Here is a 16,624-nt window from a genome sequence, read left to right on the forward strand (position 1 = left end):
TCAACATGGACTGCTTCAGTATCTGAGGAGTTGCGAATGGTGCTGAACATTGTGCAATCATCAACGAACATCCCCACTTCTGACCTTATGATTGAGGGAATGTCATTGATGAAGCAGCTGAAGATGGTTGGGCCTAGGACACTACCCTGAGGAATACCTGCAGTGATGCCCTGGAGCTCAGATGATTGACCTCCAACAACCACAACCATCTTCCTTTGTGCTAGGTATGACTCCAACCAGCGGAGAGTTTTCCCCGATTCCCATTGACCTGTTTTGCTAGGGCTCCATGATGCCATACTCGGTCAAAAACGGCCTTGATGTCAAGAGCAGTCACTCTCACCTCACCTCTTGAGTTCAGCTCTTTTGTCCATGTTTGAACCAAGGCTGTAATGAGGTCAGGAGCCGAGTAGCCCTGGTGGAAGCCAAACTGAGCGTCACTGAGCAGGTTATTGCTAACCAAGTGCAGCTTGATGACACCTTCCATCACTTTACTGATGATTGAGAGTAGGCTGATGTGGCAGTAATTGGCCGGGTTGGACTTGTCCTGCTTTTTGTGTACAAGACATACCTGGACAATTTTTCACATTGCAGGGTAGATGCCAGTGTTGTAGCTGTACTGGAACAGCTTGATTAGGGGCGCGGCAAGTTCTGGAGCACAGGTTTTCAGTACTATTGCCGGAATATTGTCAGGGCCCATAGCCTTTGCAGTATTCAATGCCTTCAGTTGTTTCTTGATATCACGTGGAGTGAATCGAATTGGCTGAATTCTTACCAACTAAGCATCTTCCAAGGCTTTTTTACTAGGCTGAAAAGGCCAGGAGCTCTCTGTGCAAACGCATAACAGGAATGCACCTATTTGCCAAAAACAAGTCAAATGCACCAAAATTTAGCTGGCAAACTCAGGCAATGACACAGGTCTAGGTAAAACATCAGTTTGCTGGATCATAGAAAATAGAACCATAGAATTTACAGCGCTGATGATAGCCATTCGGCCTACCGTCTCTGCGCTGGCCCACATGGAGCCATCTAAACGAATCTCCCAATACCAGCTCTTGGGCCGTAGCCTCGTAGGTCACGGAACTTCCAAGTGCAGATCCAAGTACTTTTTAAATGTTACGAGGGTCCCTGCCTCGAACGCCCATTCAGACACTGAGCTTCAGATCCCCACCACCCTCTAGGTGAAGAAAATTCCACTCGAGTCCCCTCTAAACCTCCTAACTCTTACCCTAAATCTATGTCCCATGGTTTTGGACCCCCTCAACCAAGGGGAACAGGGCCTTTCTATCCACTCTATATAGACCCCGATTAATTTTATACCCTTCAAATAGGTCTCCCCTCAGTTTCCTCTATTTCAAAGAAAACAACCCTAACCTATCCAATCTTTCCTCATAACAAATTGTCTAGTCCAGAAAACATCCTCATAAATCTCCTCTGTACCCTCTCTCGTGCAATCATAACTTTCCTATAATGCGGTGACCAGAACTGCACGCAGTACTCCAGCTGTGGCCTAACTATTGTTTTATACAGTTCCAGCATAACCTCCCTGCTCTTGTGTTCTATGCCTCGGCTAACAAAGGCAAGTATCCTGTATGCCTCCTTGAACATTTTATCTACCTGTGAAGCCACCTTCAGGAATCTGTGGATATGCACGCCAAAGTTCCTCTGTTCCTCTACAATTCTCAGTATCTTTACAATTTGTGTATTCCCTTGCCCGTGAGCCTTCCCCAAATGCATTACCTCACACTTCTCTGGATTGAACTCCATTTGTCACCGATCCACCCATCTGTTTTGTCCATTGATATCTTCCGGCAGTATACAGCTTCTTTTTTTCATTATCAATCACACGGCCAATTTTTGTATCGTCTGCAAACTTCTTATATCCCTTACATTCAAGTCCAAATCATTGATAATATATCATAAAAAGCCAGGGATCTAGTTCTGAGTCCTGTAGAACCCCAGTGGAAAGTCTTACTGTCTCAAAAACATTAACCATTACCCTCTGCTTCCTGCCTCTAAGCCAATTTTGAATCCAACTTGCCACTTTGTCTTGGATCCCATGAACATTTACCTTTATGACCAATCTGCCACGTGAACCTTATCAAAAGCCTCGCTAAAATCCATATAGACTACATCAAATGTATTACCCTCATCGATACACCTTGTTACCTCCTCAAAAAATTCAATCAGGTTAGTCAGATCCCTGCTGACTCTCTTTGATTAATCAGTGTCTTACTAAATAAAGGTTTATCCTGTCCATCAGGATTTTCCGAACAATTTTCCTACCACCGAAGTTAGCCTGACTGGCTAATAATTACTCGCTTTATCACTTTATAAACAATGGTGCAACGTTAGCTGTCCTCCAGTCCTCTGGCACCATGCCTGCAGCGAGAGAGGATTGGAAAATGATGGTCAGAGATCTGCTATTTCTTCTCTTGCTTCCCTATACAGCCTAGAATACATTCCATCCGGACCTGGGGATTTATCCACTTTCAAAGATGCTAAACCCCTTAATACATCCTCTCTCACTATGTTAATTTCATCTAATATTGCACATTCCTCCTCCCTGATTGCAATGTTTATATGATCCCTCTCTTTTGTGAAAACAGATGCAAAACATTCATCAGGAACCATACCAACGTCCTCCACCTCTACACACAAATTACCCTGATGGTCCCTAATCGGCCCTACTCTTTCTTTAGTTACCCTCTTGCCCTTTATGCATTAATAAAACATCTTTGGGGTTTTCTGGAGTTTACTTGCCAATATTTTTTCATGCCCTCTCTTTCCTCTCCTAATTTCATCCTCATCCTTTCTATACTCCTCTAGGTTTTCTGCAGTAGAGTCATAGAGTCATTTACAGCATAGGAGGCCATTCGGCCCTTCGGATCCATGCTGGCTCTCCGTGGAGCAATCCAGTCAGTCCCACTCCCCTGTTCGATTCGCAGAGCCCCACAAGTTTATTTTCTTCAAGTGGCCATCCAATTACCTTTAGAAATCATTGACTGTCTCCACTTTACCACGCTCATGGGCAGCAAGTTCCAGGTCAGTACCACTCAGAACTAATCTAGCAGCTCAAAACTAGGCATCCATGCAGCAGCATTGTATTCAACCACAATCTGTAACCACACAGCCCAGCATGATGGGCAACAAATGCTGGCCTTGCCGGCAATGCCCACATCCCAAGAAACGTATAAAAAAAACCCTCACTCTATTAGCAAGCCAGAGGATCAACCCTGGCTCAATGAGGAATGTAGAAGAGCTTGCCAGGAGCAGCACCAGGTTTACCTAAAAATGAAGTGCCAACCTGGTGAAGCTACAAGATTACAAGCATGCTAAACAGTGGAAGCAGCATGCTATAGAGAGTGCAAAGCAATTCCACAACCAAAGGATCGGATCAAAGCTCTGAAGAATGCCACATCCAATCGCGAATGGTGGTGGACAATTAAACACTAACAGGAGGAGGAGGCTCTGTCTATATTCCCATCCTCAATGAAGCTGCAGCCCTGTACGTGACCTCCCCACCATCATAAAAGACACCTTCAGCCAATTTAATTCACATGATATCAAGAATCAGCTGAGCCTTTGGTATCTCTCACGAATGTCCATTTTTTCTTTATTCTCTCATTTAAGCTCCTTGACATCCGGGGGCTCTGGATTTGTTAGTCCCATCCTTTTTCTTTAAAGGACAAACTTGCTCTGAACCTTCATTATCTCTTCCTTGTAAGCCTCCCACAGATGTGGCATTTGATTTACCTTCAAGTAGCTGTTTTCAGTCCACTTTAGCTAAATCACATCTCTGCTTTGTAAAATTAGCTTTTCCCCAATTGAGAACTATTAATCCTGGTCTATCTTTGTCCATTTCCGTAACTACCTTCAATTTAACTGAATTATGATCACTTCCACCAAAGTGCTTCTCAACCTGCCCAGCTTCATTCCCTAATACTAAGTCCAGAACTGCCCCCTCTCTTGTTGGGCTAGGTTCTTCTGAATGCATTTTAAAAATTCTGATCCCTCTGTGCCTTTCACACCAATTCTATCCCAGTTAATATTAGGGCAGTTGAAATCAAAGCACTGGAAAAGTACCACTAGAGGTGCCTCCGCAAGATCCTCCAAATCTGGTGACAAGGCGATCCAACAGCAGCGTCTTCTCCCAAGCCAACCTGCCCAGCATCAGGGTGCTAATCACCCAAAACCAACTCTGTTGGGTGAGACATGTTGCTCGCGTGCTTGACACCAGGCTCCTGAAGCAGCTGTTCTACTCAGAACTTGGTCATGGCAGGAGATTCCCAGGAGGACAGCAGAAATCCTTTCGAGATGTCCTCAAAGCATCCCTGAAGACATCAAACATCCCCATCGACTCGTGCGAGTCCCTGGTGCGTAACCATCCTAGATGGAGAAAGGACAAATGGGAAGGCATAGTACACCACAAGGGACTTCGCCAGGTACATGGAGGCAAAGTTGAGGCATCAGAGTTAACGCACAAACCTCCCAACTACTCGTGTTCCTGACCTTTTAAGCACCACCTGCCCCTTATGTGGCAAAGTCTGTAGATCACGCATTGGACTTAGCAGCCATCTCATAACCCATCGTACCGAAATGGAAGCAAGTCATCCTCAATCCCGACGGACTGCCTAAGAAGAGAAGAATTGAAATCCCCCACTATTACTGCCCTATTGTTTTTGTACTTCAGATTTTCCTACATATTTGCTCTACTATTTCTCTCTGACTGTTTGGGGGGTCTATACTACACTCCCAGTGGTGTGACTGCCCCTTTTTTGTTCTTCAGTTCAACCCATACGGCCTCATTTGATGATCCTTCTACCAGATCATCCCTCCTCATGGTTATAATTATTTCTTTAATCAATGTTGCAACCCCTCCCTCCTCTTTTATTCCCCTATTTTGTCTGAAAACCCTGTAGCCAAGAATGTTGCGCTGCCATTCCTGCCCTTTTTCCAGCCATGTCTCAATAATAGTTGTATCATACTCCAACATGTCAATCTGTGCTCTCCACTCACCTGCCTTATTCCCTAGATTTATTGCATTGAAGTGTATACCATTTAGCACTATCAAACTCCCTTTTTGTCTTTTTTCTAGCCTTTGTTCCCTCTGTCTTCCATACACACTTACTAATTTTCTGCCTTCCATTTGCAACTTTTCCCCCTTCTGAATCTACTCGCACGTTCCCATCTCCTTGACAAGCTAGTTTAAACCTCCCCTCAACAGCACTTACAAAAACTCCCTGCAAGGATACTGGTCCCAGCCCTGTTGGGGTGCAACCTGTCTGGCTTGTACAGGCCTCATCTCCCTGCATCATCTCTCCAACCACGTATTCATCAGCTCCAACTTCCTTTGTCTGTACTCACTAGCATCATCCCAATATTTTTATGCTTTCGAGTGCATCCAGATCAGTGCGGCAAAATTATAACACCCTCAATCATGTGTCAGTTCAAATCGGTATAAAATATAGCACTGTTGAGTTGGCTTTCACTGAAGTGGCTTTTGACAATATATTAATATTCTGTAAATATGTTCTTGCATACCTCGAAAATATAGGTAGCAGTACTTTTTAAAAAAAACCTGTTGCAAAATTGACAATAGATTTGGGAGGTAGAAATCTCTGAAGCAAGTAAAAGACAAAAACAGTTTTTTATTCTGGATATTGCAATTGCAAATTTAAATAAAAAAAGAGTTGGCATAAATGGGAAATTGGTTTATGCCCACAATTCTCCATATACTAAGTTCCTGATCTTGTCCGAATAGACTGGCAAAAATACATTATATGTTTGTATGAAGAATAAAAACTAGAGGCCAAGCTCTTCAACTCACTTTGCTTCCCTCAGCAAACTGAGGACCACAGCAGTCAAACTTTTTTTTTTCGTACCACTGAAGTGAACCTCCGGGCAGGTTAATGAAACTGAAGAATTCAAGATGCCTGTGGGCTAAACTATTAATCCAAAGAACACTGTAGGGATTTTGGAGGATAAACATCAATATTACACAGTACTGTATTTTTGTATTTAGTTTAGTTTAGAGATACAGCACTGAAACAGGCCCTTCGGCCCACCGAATCTGTGCCGACCATCAATCACCCATTTATACTAATCCTACACTAATTCCATATTCCTACCACATCCCCACCTGTCCCTATATTTCCCTACCACCTACCTATACTGGGGCAATTTATAAAGGCCAATTTACCTATCAACCTGCATGTCTTTGGCATGTGGGAGGAAACCGGAGCACCCGGAGGAAACCCACGCAGACACAGGCAGAACTTGCAAACTCCACACAGGCAGTACCCAGAATTGAACCCGGGTCGCTGGAGCTGTGAGGCTGCAGTGCTAATCACTGCGCCACTGTGCCGCCCAATTTACTGAATAGTGTAAATGCAAAAGGAATGCTGGAAACAGAATACTGTGAACCTGATTTCACCTCATCCAAATCCAATGTGAAACTGATTAAAATGCAATATGTGGCCTTAATTTATTTGTTACATTATATAGATTTTAGGACAATGTGATGCTGAAGCACTTTTTAAACCATGTACTGCATGCACATTAGATTACCCATTGTAAGTATCACCTTCCTCAATACTTCAGTGTTCAACCTCCACATGCAATGATGATTGGCCAATATCCAAAGAGAAAATTGCATGCTTTGTCCCTAGGCAGCCACTTTTGTTAAATGATCTTATATCAATCAAATAAGGGCCTTATTCTGAATGGTATCCTTAGTTCTTGGACTGGAAACAATAAACTTCTACTGATATAGCACCTTTTACATCCTCAGGATGTCCTGAAGCACTTCACAGCTAATGAAGTGTTCTAAAGTGTAGTCACTGCTGTTATGTAGGCTAACTAGCAGTCAATTGCCATGCAGGGGTCCACCAATACCAACTGATGAATGACCAATTAATCTACCTGTGGTGATATTAGAATGATGGATGAATATTTGATAGAACCTTTATTCCCTCAATCAAGACCACTAAAGTGGCAGAAAAATCATCAGAGGCAATGCAAACAATGCAACACCAAACAAGGGAGAAATCTGTGCAGCACAATTACAACAATTTTCGACATGACACTAGTAGAAAATCTTAATATTCTCTGATGATTCCTAATTTGCTAAGGAATAACATTCCAAATCCCTAATCTCAGCATACTGATGAATTTACCTAAGCCTTTGTTCCATTGAAGAAAAAGTGCATGAGCAGTACGCAATACTCAAGTTTGCAGAAGTTCTATGTACAAGAAGATGGCGCTTCCTTTCAGTGGAAGAAATGTGACATGACATAAAATTTCAGTTCGACAATGCTCTGATATAAGTGAAACACAATAAAACTTTCAGCAAAATTGAAGATATGTTCTTACAATTCCACTGTGTGCCAAACAAGATCTGGCAGGTTTATCAAAGCGCACATCACTAATCCTCTCCAATGAAATCAGGACCAATAAGACCAACTGCTTGAATTACAATTTGGGACCATGGGTTCATGATTCTGACAATATTTCTCAGAACTAAATTCCAATTCAAAGCACAAGTTAACTAAACAAATAGCATGACATCCGAAGCTCCTTTCATAGATCTGGGCAGCTATGGGTGATCCAGAATTAAATTTTCTACCATTGACGAGGAAAATGTTTGTATTTACCACACAGAATCTTAATAAGCTTGGTGAAAATTTCCAGACAATCAACTGTAATGTGCATTGCAGATATCATATAACTGGAAAAGTTTCATTCCAGTGGATTATTGTTGTGCTTTAGGTCATCACTGGAGAAACATTTCCTATTTGGATCCAAAAGTGTCAATTTATTTGCCAAAAATGTTTTGATCTCAAAAGTTGCTCTAAGGGAGGATGCCAGTAAATCACTACTAGAGTATTAAAGTCCCTGCTGAAAGCATCCACTATGATGTTCTTCACCCCAGCAAAAGTACTGAGCAAATTATCACATGAAATTTTCAATGCTCTGACATCAAATCGTCATATATTGCTGACATTACTTGTTTATGTATCTCAAAGGACATAATATACTAACGAATCTTTTATTACTATTTTCACAAAAAAATTGCTGAAAATTATAGGGATGTTGTGTGGGCAGACAATAATCTTTCAACTATTGTCATTTACTTTCAGATACATATTTTATAAATATTCTAAACATTTTAATAATCAACTTATCTTCAGAATTACTCATTTATTTAACAATGATTTTCATCATCTGATATCCTTGTGTTTTTATGCATTACCATTATAATTTTCCTAAAAGAACCAAAGTTCCATTGACAAAATTGTGCCATTTGCCTCCTGGGTGTTTTGCACATTCTGCACTGTAACCAATGTTTTACAAATTCCTTACACAACTTTACACAAATGCTTCATCAACCGAAGACGTGAAATCCTGCAATATGCTACAGTGCTTTTTAAAAAATGCATAACTATTGTTACTCGTCAAAAGCTAAATGCAATAATTTGAGAATTTTAAGATATTGCACATTGTGTCAGATGACTGTTCCTTGATATTACCACCCATTTTTGTTTGAATAACCATGGTTAGATAAACTGACATTACTGGTCAAAGGACTGCACAAAGGGAGAAATTAGAGATATCTGCTATTTTGAATAATGCAATACTTAAAACAATTACAGAAGCAGTTGAAGAGAGAAAAACATATTGCCAAGATTACAAAAATGCAACCTAGGAACTACCTTAAGGATAAAAGAAAAAAGTCGATGAAAATGATTAATAAAACAGTGAAACATTTCTAGGCAAAGAATGTATGCTATTACAGAAAATCTACTCACCAGTGCATCAGATAAAAAACCCTGATTAAACTGTGCTTGTGAAAATATATTTCTAATGAAAAGCAACATAACTTGTGGTTGCCATCTCCTACTACAACACTTACTTGTATTCATCGTAGACTTCTTGTTTGGGCAGTGAAGTATCTGAGTGGTCCTCCAAATGATTTCGGATCCAGTTAAAAGCATGCATTTGCTGCGTACGACTGGATGACAAAGAACTTGGATTGCTACAAACAAAGAAGAAATATCTGCCTGGTGAAAAAAAAATCACGTAAACTGTGCTGCAACAGTTTCTCGCTTTTAACAGATATTTACTCAGAAATTACAAATCCTACTCATATTAAATGTATCCTTCTTTGCTTCCCATGAGAAATTAATGAAGTTACTAATGAATTGATTTGGCAATTTTCCATCATATAATTGCAATCACTTCTACTTTGTTAATACTTTTTATAAAATTTCCCTTTGTTTTCCTTTCTCCAAATGTTAATATATCAGGAAATACTGGTCAAACATAAATCCTCTTTATGATCATCTATTTTAATATTTAACATAAAAGCTCAATTGTGATTTAGTACATTACTTAATGCTTATTGCAATCCAGGTCAACACATGTTTAGCATCTATTTTGAGTGCGGCCAGTTAAGAAGTTAAATTATTGAAAGCTCAAAAGGAACAGATTTTCTAAGACTACCACAGCACTTTCTATAATTTAACTTTCCTAAAGGTGGCTTTAAACCTCTATTGTTTAAAAGCAGAACCACGAAGGAATACATCCAAGTACAAAATAAGTTAGAACATGGCCCTAAATAAGCAAACCAGCTGCAAAATGCAGCCAATATTATGTCTGAATTCAGCATTTCTTCAAAGGTCACAATGCAAAATTGAACCCTTCAGTCAGTCAACTGGCAAACTGCATTTGGATCACTGCACAAAATATAAGTGAATAAAATATTGCTCATTGGTCACCGTTACGTATTGCTCATGTTAGAACTGCATCAATACAGCATATGTATACCAAAGCTAGTTGGAAATATTTGGAGTGAAATACAAATGGATTATTATACGCTAACATACAGTAAATAGTTGGAGTCCCCCAGTCAGCCCTACCGGTTGCATGTTATTCTAATAGTGTAAAGGCGTGGCGCCATTTCATCACAAAAAAAGTCTACTGAATTAGTCAACTGTACTGGATATGTGTGTGCGCGCATGCATCATAAGGGCATAAGAAATAGGAACAGGAGTAGACCATACGGCCCCTCAAGGCAGGTCCACTGCCTTTTGAGGAAGAGAATTCCAAAGACTCACATCCCTCAGAGAAAAAATTTCTCCTCATCTGAGTTAAATGGACGACCCCTTATTTTTAAACAGTGACCCCTAGTTCTAGACTCTCCCAAAAAGGGAAACATCCTTTCCACATCCACCCTGTCAAGACTCCTTAGGATCTTATATGTTTCAATCAAACCTTCTGGCTCTCAACAGGGGATCTTACTAACGGAGGGAGTGAATTTTTAAATTCTTCCAGGAGAATTAGTTCCCCAAGGTTCTCATACGCGGCTGCTACCTTTAGTGCCCGTATCCAATGATCAAAATTAATTTGCTTTACCCTCTCAAATTCTATATGTGCGCTCAGGCTGCCTCCGGAGGTTCTGAAATTTCTGCCTGTACGCTTCAGGGACCAACTCATAAGCAGCGAGAATTGTCTTTTATACCATCTCATAATCGGCTGAGGCTTCCTCAGAAAGCATGGCATAAACTTCATGAGCTCTGCCTATCAACCTGCTTTGCATAAGCAGTGTCCAGCTTTCCTTCCGCCACTTCATCTGTCTGGCTATCGTTTTAAAAGAAATGAAAAATGCCTTTACATCCCATTTCTCAAACTTTGGGAAGGTTTGTACAAATTTAAACAGCTCTCCACTCGGTCCTGGGCTGGAGTCAGATCTTTCCGCACCAAAATTTTCACTGCAGTCAACACCACTCCTTTGTCTTAGTTCCATCTTTTTAAATTCAAATTCTGTCCCTTCTCTTTCACTTTGAAATTCTAGTTCAAGTATTTTCATTGTCAATTCTCTTTTCTGTTCAAGCTGAAGTCTTTCCAATTCTATTTCTTTTTCTTTGTCAAGTTCAAGCTGCTTCATCTGCAACTGAGTTTTAGCTACTTCCACTGCACTACCATCTGGTGCGCCTTTTTCTTCTTCCAATTTCAAATGGTGTGCTATTACCTCAAATATATCTGCTTTCTTAACCCCTAGTTTTAACTCTAACACCAACTTTTCTGCCAATTCCTTTCGTCTAAACTTGGTTAAGTTTCTCACATCACTCAGGGAAACTTCTTCCTTCCCCAGAAAGGTCGTAGCAACTAACAAAGACATTCTGGTATTGTAAACTTTACGCTAATGCACAAGAAACCTGTTTTTTTACTTTACCTCTTTTCGATTATTATTACCCCACTTACAATTGTACGTAGTCAGTGTCAGGTTATCCCGCACAGAGTCCGCAATTCTATGTTACAACTGAGTTGGGAGGAGTGCACTGTCTCTTCTAGTTCCACTTTTCCACAGGTCACAATATATATTTAAATGTTTATCCAGTTACTGATGTGGTCAATCATACACTCTACTCTTTGTCCCAGAATAAAATACACCAACCAGGTTTCTTTAATAAACAACAAAATTATCAGATCAAACAAGATTCATTCAGTACTGAAGCAAAGCATTAACACACACATTGAAATATGAAAGTTCCCTTTTTAAATTCCCCCACATACGGAGTATAGGGAGTCAGCTCACTGGGATCTTTTCTAAAGCAGTTCTTTTCAGGTAGTGTTGAGGATTAATCTGGCATGTTTTTCCAGCTTCTCAGGAGACATACAGCACTAGGGAGTTTAGCTCTCCCACACTGGATCTTTCTTCAAAAAGGTAGAGAAAGAGGTGAGCTGGGTGCTTTTTCCTTGGCAAGTTGATCTCCAACTATCTTCAAAACAGTTCACACCTCAAATCAACTGAAAACAATATCCAAACCCCAAACAGAAAGTCAACCTCCTAGCCTCCATAAACCTTGACATGCGGTTTTTCTGTAAACATCTTCCCCAGGTCACCAAGGTTTCTGTTGTTTATTGAGCTTAAGGCGCAAGATTTCCAGCAAAGGTTGTTTTCAAACAACATCTCAAGTGTCCTTTCAGTGTACTTCGTAAAAAAACACATTAATGGAACCATGGAATCTTTTCAGTTTTAAAACACAAGTACTCAAAATTTTTTTTATTAAAAATGGAAGTACTTTCGTAACAAATGTTATTGTTTATTGCAAGAGGAATTGAATACAAAAGTAGAGAGGTAATGCTTCAGTTATACAGAGCATTGGTGAGACCACATCCGGAGTACCCGTGTACAGTATTCATCTCCTTAGTTAAGGAAGGATTTAAATGCGTTGGAAGCAGTTCAGAGGTGGTTTACTGGATTAATACCTGCAATGGGCGGGTTGACTTATGAGGAAAGGTTGGACAGACTAGATTTGTATCTGCTGGAGTTTAGAAGAGGAAGAGGCAACTTGATTGAAACATATAAGATCCTGAGGGATCTTGACAGGGTGGATGTGGAAAGGATGGTTCCCCTTGTGGAAGAAATTAGAACTATTTAAAAATAAGGGGTTGCCCATTTAAGACTGAGATGAGGAGAAATATTTTCTCTGAGGGTTGTGAGACTTTGGAACTCTCTTCCTCAAAAGGCAGTGGAAGCAGAGTCTTATTTTTAAGGCAGAGGTACATAGATTCTTGATAAGCAAGGGGGTGAAGGTTATCAGAGTTAGGCGGGAATGTGATGTCGAGGTTACAATCATTTCTGCCATGATTTTATTGAATGGTGGAGCAGGCTCAAGGGGCCAGGTGGCCTACTCCTGCTCCTAATTCATACGTTCGTATTTCCCAATCACGGATATTAAGCTAACTGGCCTTAGTTCCCTGTTTTCTCTCACCCTTCTTTCTTGAAAAGCAGTTTAACATTTCAATCTGATTTGACAGTTCTCAAATCTAAGGAATTTTGGAAAATCATAGCTAGCGCATCCACTATATCTAAAGCTATCTCTTTTAGAACCATAGGGTGTAGGCCAACAGGTCCTGGAGGTTTGTCAGATTTTAGTTCCTTAAGTGGCTTCAATACTTTTTCTCTGCAGAAATTAATTTCCTCACTCTTTTTAGGCCCTAGGTTACTGTCAATTTCTGGTATGGAACTTGTGTCTTCTACTCTGAAGAAAGACAAAATATTTGTTCAATGCCTCTGCCATTTCCTCAATCCCCATGATAATTTCTCCTGTCTCTGTTTCTAAGGGACCAGCATTTACTTTAGCTACTCTCTTCCTTTTGATATAGCTATAAAAGTTCTTAAAATATGTTTTTATATTACTGGCTTATTTACTCTCATTCTATTTTTTCCTTTAGCAACTTTTTTTTTGATTTGTTTGTGGGACATGGGTGTCGCTGGTGAGGCCAGCTAAGAGTCAACCAAATTGCTGTGGGTCTGGAGTCACATGTAGGCCAGACCAGGTAAGGACATGAGTGAACCAGATGGGTTTTTACAACAATTGACAATGGTTTCATGGTCACCATTAGACTAGCTTTTAATTCCAGATTTTTTGGTGGCCCTTTGCTGGTTTCTAAAAACACTCCCAATCCTCAGACTTGCTACTCTTTTTTGCAACAGTGTAAGCCTTCTCTTTTAATCCAATACTATCCTTAACTTCCAGAGTGAGCCACGGATGGATCTTTCTGGCTGAGTTCTTGTTTTTCAAAGAAATGCATTTTTGTTGAACATTTTGGATTGTTTCTCTAAAGGTTTCCCAATGTTCATTTACCGCCATACCTTTTAGTCTATTCCCTTGCCTTCTCCCCTTAACCCACCACCAAAGTTAAATTGACTGGCCTGTAGTTGCTGGGCTTGTTTTTACACCCTTTTTTGAACAAGGGTATAATGTTTACAAGTCTTCAATCCTCTGGCACCACCCAGAGTCTAAGGAAGACTGAAAAATTATGGCTAGTGCCTCTGCGATTTCCACCCTCACTTCCCAAATATCCTTGGATGCATCTCACCCGGTCCTGGTGCTTGATCCACTTTAAGTACAGACAGTCTACCTAATTCGTCCTCATCAATTTTAAACCCTTCTAGTGTCTGAATTACCTCCTCTTTCACCGTTGCCTGGGTTGCATCTTCTTCCTTGGTAAAGACAGATGCAAAGTATTCATTTAATACTTCAGCTATGCCCTCTGCTTCCATGTGTAAATCCCCTTTAAGGTCCCGAATCAGCCCACCACCTCCTTTCATCACCCTTTTACTATTTATATGTCTATAGAAAACTTTGGGATTCCCTTTTATGTTAGCTGCCAGTCTCTTTTCATGCTCTCTCTTTGCTTCCCTTATCTGCTTTTTCACTTCCCCTCTAGATCTTCTATATTCAGCCTGGTTTTCAGTAGTATTTTCTACCCGGCATCTGTCATAAGCACACTTTTTCTTCTTTATCTTAACCTCTAGCTCTTTTGCTATCGAGGGCGCTCTGGATTTGTTTACCCTACCTTTCCTCTTCGAGGGAACATACCTTGACTGTGCCCAAACTCTCTTTTCATTGAAGGTAGCCATTGCTCAGCTACCTTTTTTCCTACCAAACTTTGACTCCAATTAATTTGCCCCAGCTCCATTCTTACCCCTTTGAAGTTGGCTTTCCCCCAGTTAATATTGGCCCAATTTACTCAGCTTATCACAGGACAACACTCTCATCCTTGGGACCAACCTAGTGAACCTTTGCTGTACCGCCTCCAAGGTGAGTACATCCTTCCTCAAATATGGAGACCAAAACTACACACAGTACTCCAGATGTGGTCTCACCAAACCATGTACAATTCTTATTCTTATATTTCTTATTCTTGCACTCCAATCCCCTTGCAATTAAAGTCAACATGCCATTTGCCTTCCTAATTACTTGCTGAACCTGCATGCTAACTTTCTCTGTTCCTTGTACGAGTACACCCAAGTCCCTCCGAACATCAACATTTAAGTGTCACACCTTTTAAAAAATATTCCGCTTTTCTATTCTTACTCCCAAAGTGAATAACCTCATACTTCTCCACATTATACTCCATCTGCCATCTTGTTGCCACTCACTTAACTTGTCTATATCTCTTTGTAGCCTCTTTATGACCTCCTCACAGCTTACAAGTCCACCTAGCTTTGTACTGTCAGCAAACTAGGGTACATTACTCAGTTTTTTTGTCTAAGTCAATAATATCTAGAATTAGAACATTACAGCGCAGTACAGGCCCTTCGGCCCTCGATGTTGCGCCGACCTGTATAGGTTGTATAGATTGTAAATAGCTGAAACCCCAGCACTGATCCTTGTGGCACTCCACTAGTTACAGCCACAACTCCATGAGCCTTTATCTTGCATATTAACCTTTTGTGTGGCACCTTATCGAATCCCTTTTGGAAATCCAAGTATACTACATCCATTGGCTCCCCTTTATCTACCCTACTAATTACACCCTCAAAAAAACTCCAATGAATTTGTCAAATATGATTTTCCCTTTGCAAAACCATGTTGACTCTGCCTAATAATACTATGATTTTCTAAGTGCATTAAGATTTCCTTAATAATAGATTCCAGCATTTTCCCAACAATTGTTGTAAGCTAACTGGCCTACAGTTCCCCTTTTTTATCTCTCCCTCCTTTTTTGAATAGTAGTGTTACATTACTTGCGTTACACTTGTGGTTTCTGAGATATATAGGTTTAATAGAAATAATGTATTAGCTGGATACAAAGTTTCATAATAATCTTTTCTCACAGACAAGACCCAAATAATTATTTTTAAAAAGTAATTAGAGCATATTTAAGACAAAATTTTAAATTTGCAATTGTGAATGACTCCTATCTAGCAGAGGTATTATGATTATTCTTCACATGTAGCACAACCATAAATGAACAGTCATCCACATGAAAATGCAGTTTAAATAATGCATAAAGAATAAACTTCCAAGATGACTGTAATCTAACAACCATCCCAATGTCTTCAACTTCCACAAAAAACACAGAATTAATCCAGAGTAAGAGTCTCTGATTTAATAGTCAGAGACGGCAACATTGAGGCCCACTTGTGAGCACTGCAGTACTAGACATTTGTTCATTTGAGATGTCAAACATTTATAGTAATTCTTCAAAGCAGATCAATGACACCATCAGTCTGCCATATAGATAGCATCAAGAAAAATCTTTTGCACACTGATTCTGGATGTGACCATAATACAATTAGAATGAACTGTGCTTTTCAGGTGGCTCATAACCAACTAGTTAAATGCTAATTGGTCATAACCCTACACAAGATTTTGTTGCAATGAATAGATTCCCAAATGTACTTAGTTCTGTCATCAAAGAGCAATATGGTCACAAATGTTATTACAGTTCTCCTTTGAATAGAGAATTGAGAAACAAATAAAATTTTGGCACAGTGATTCACAATGTTATCAGTCTCAAAGCAATCACCAATACATGTATTTAGATTGTCCACCTATAAAGGAAGAGGCATTCCTTTTGTAGCAAGGAGAGCAAAATAGCCCCAGAAAGAAAGCACCATTAGCTACAATCTTCACTTGATGTCCAAGGACATTAAACAAGGTGGTAAAACAGTTACAGAGGTGATTAAAATAGGTGTGATATCATTCAAGCAGAGGGTCGGAGTTAAGGGAGTTGGAATATGTAAGCCGTTATGTAAGAGTTGGGAATAGTAATTTCCAATGGTGGAAGATAATGATGGAGATGGTCACTACTTCAAAGTAGCTCA

General features: G+C 40.1%; 1 protein-coding gene across 1 annotated transcript in view; it reads right to left on the bottom strand.

Moving 5' to 3' along the window:
• Positions 1-16,624, bottom strand: part of LOC137352431 (DNA-binding protein RFX7) — a 97,352-nt gene that overhangs the window by 36,295 nt on the left and 44,433 nt on the right. The window contains exon 4 of the mRNA XM_068017844.1: positions 8,912-9,034. Coding sequence (XP_067873945.1) covers positions 8,912-9,034 — 123 coding nt within the window. The remainder of the gene's footprint in view (positions 1-8,911; positions 9,035-16,624) is intronic.

The sequence above is a fragment of the Heterodontus francisci genome, chromosome 38 (assembly GCF_036365525.1).
Source record: "Heterodontus francisci isolate sHetFra1 chromosome 38, sHetFra1.hap1, whole genome shotgun sequence".
Lineage (NCBI taxonomy): Eukaryota > Metazoa > Chordata > Chondrichthyes > Heterodontiformes > Heterodontidae > Heterodontus > Heterodontus francisci.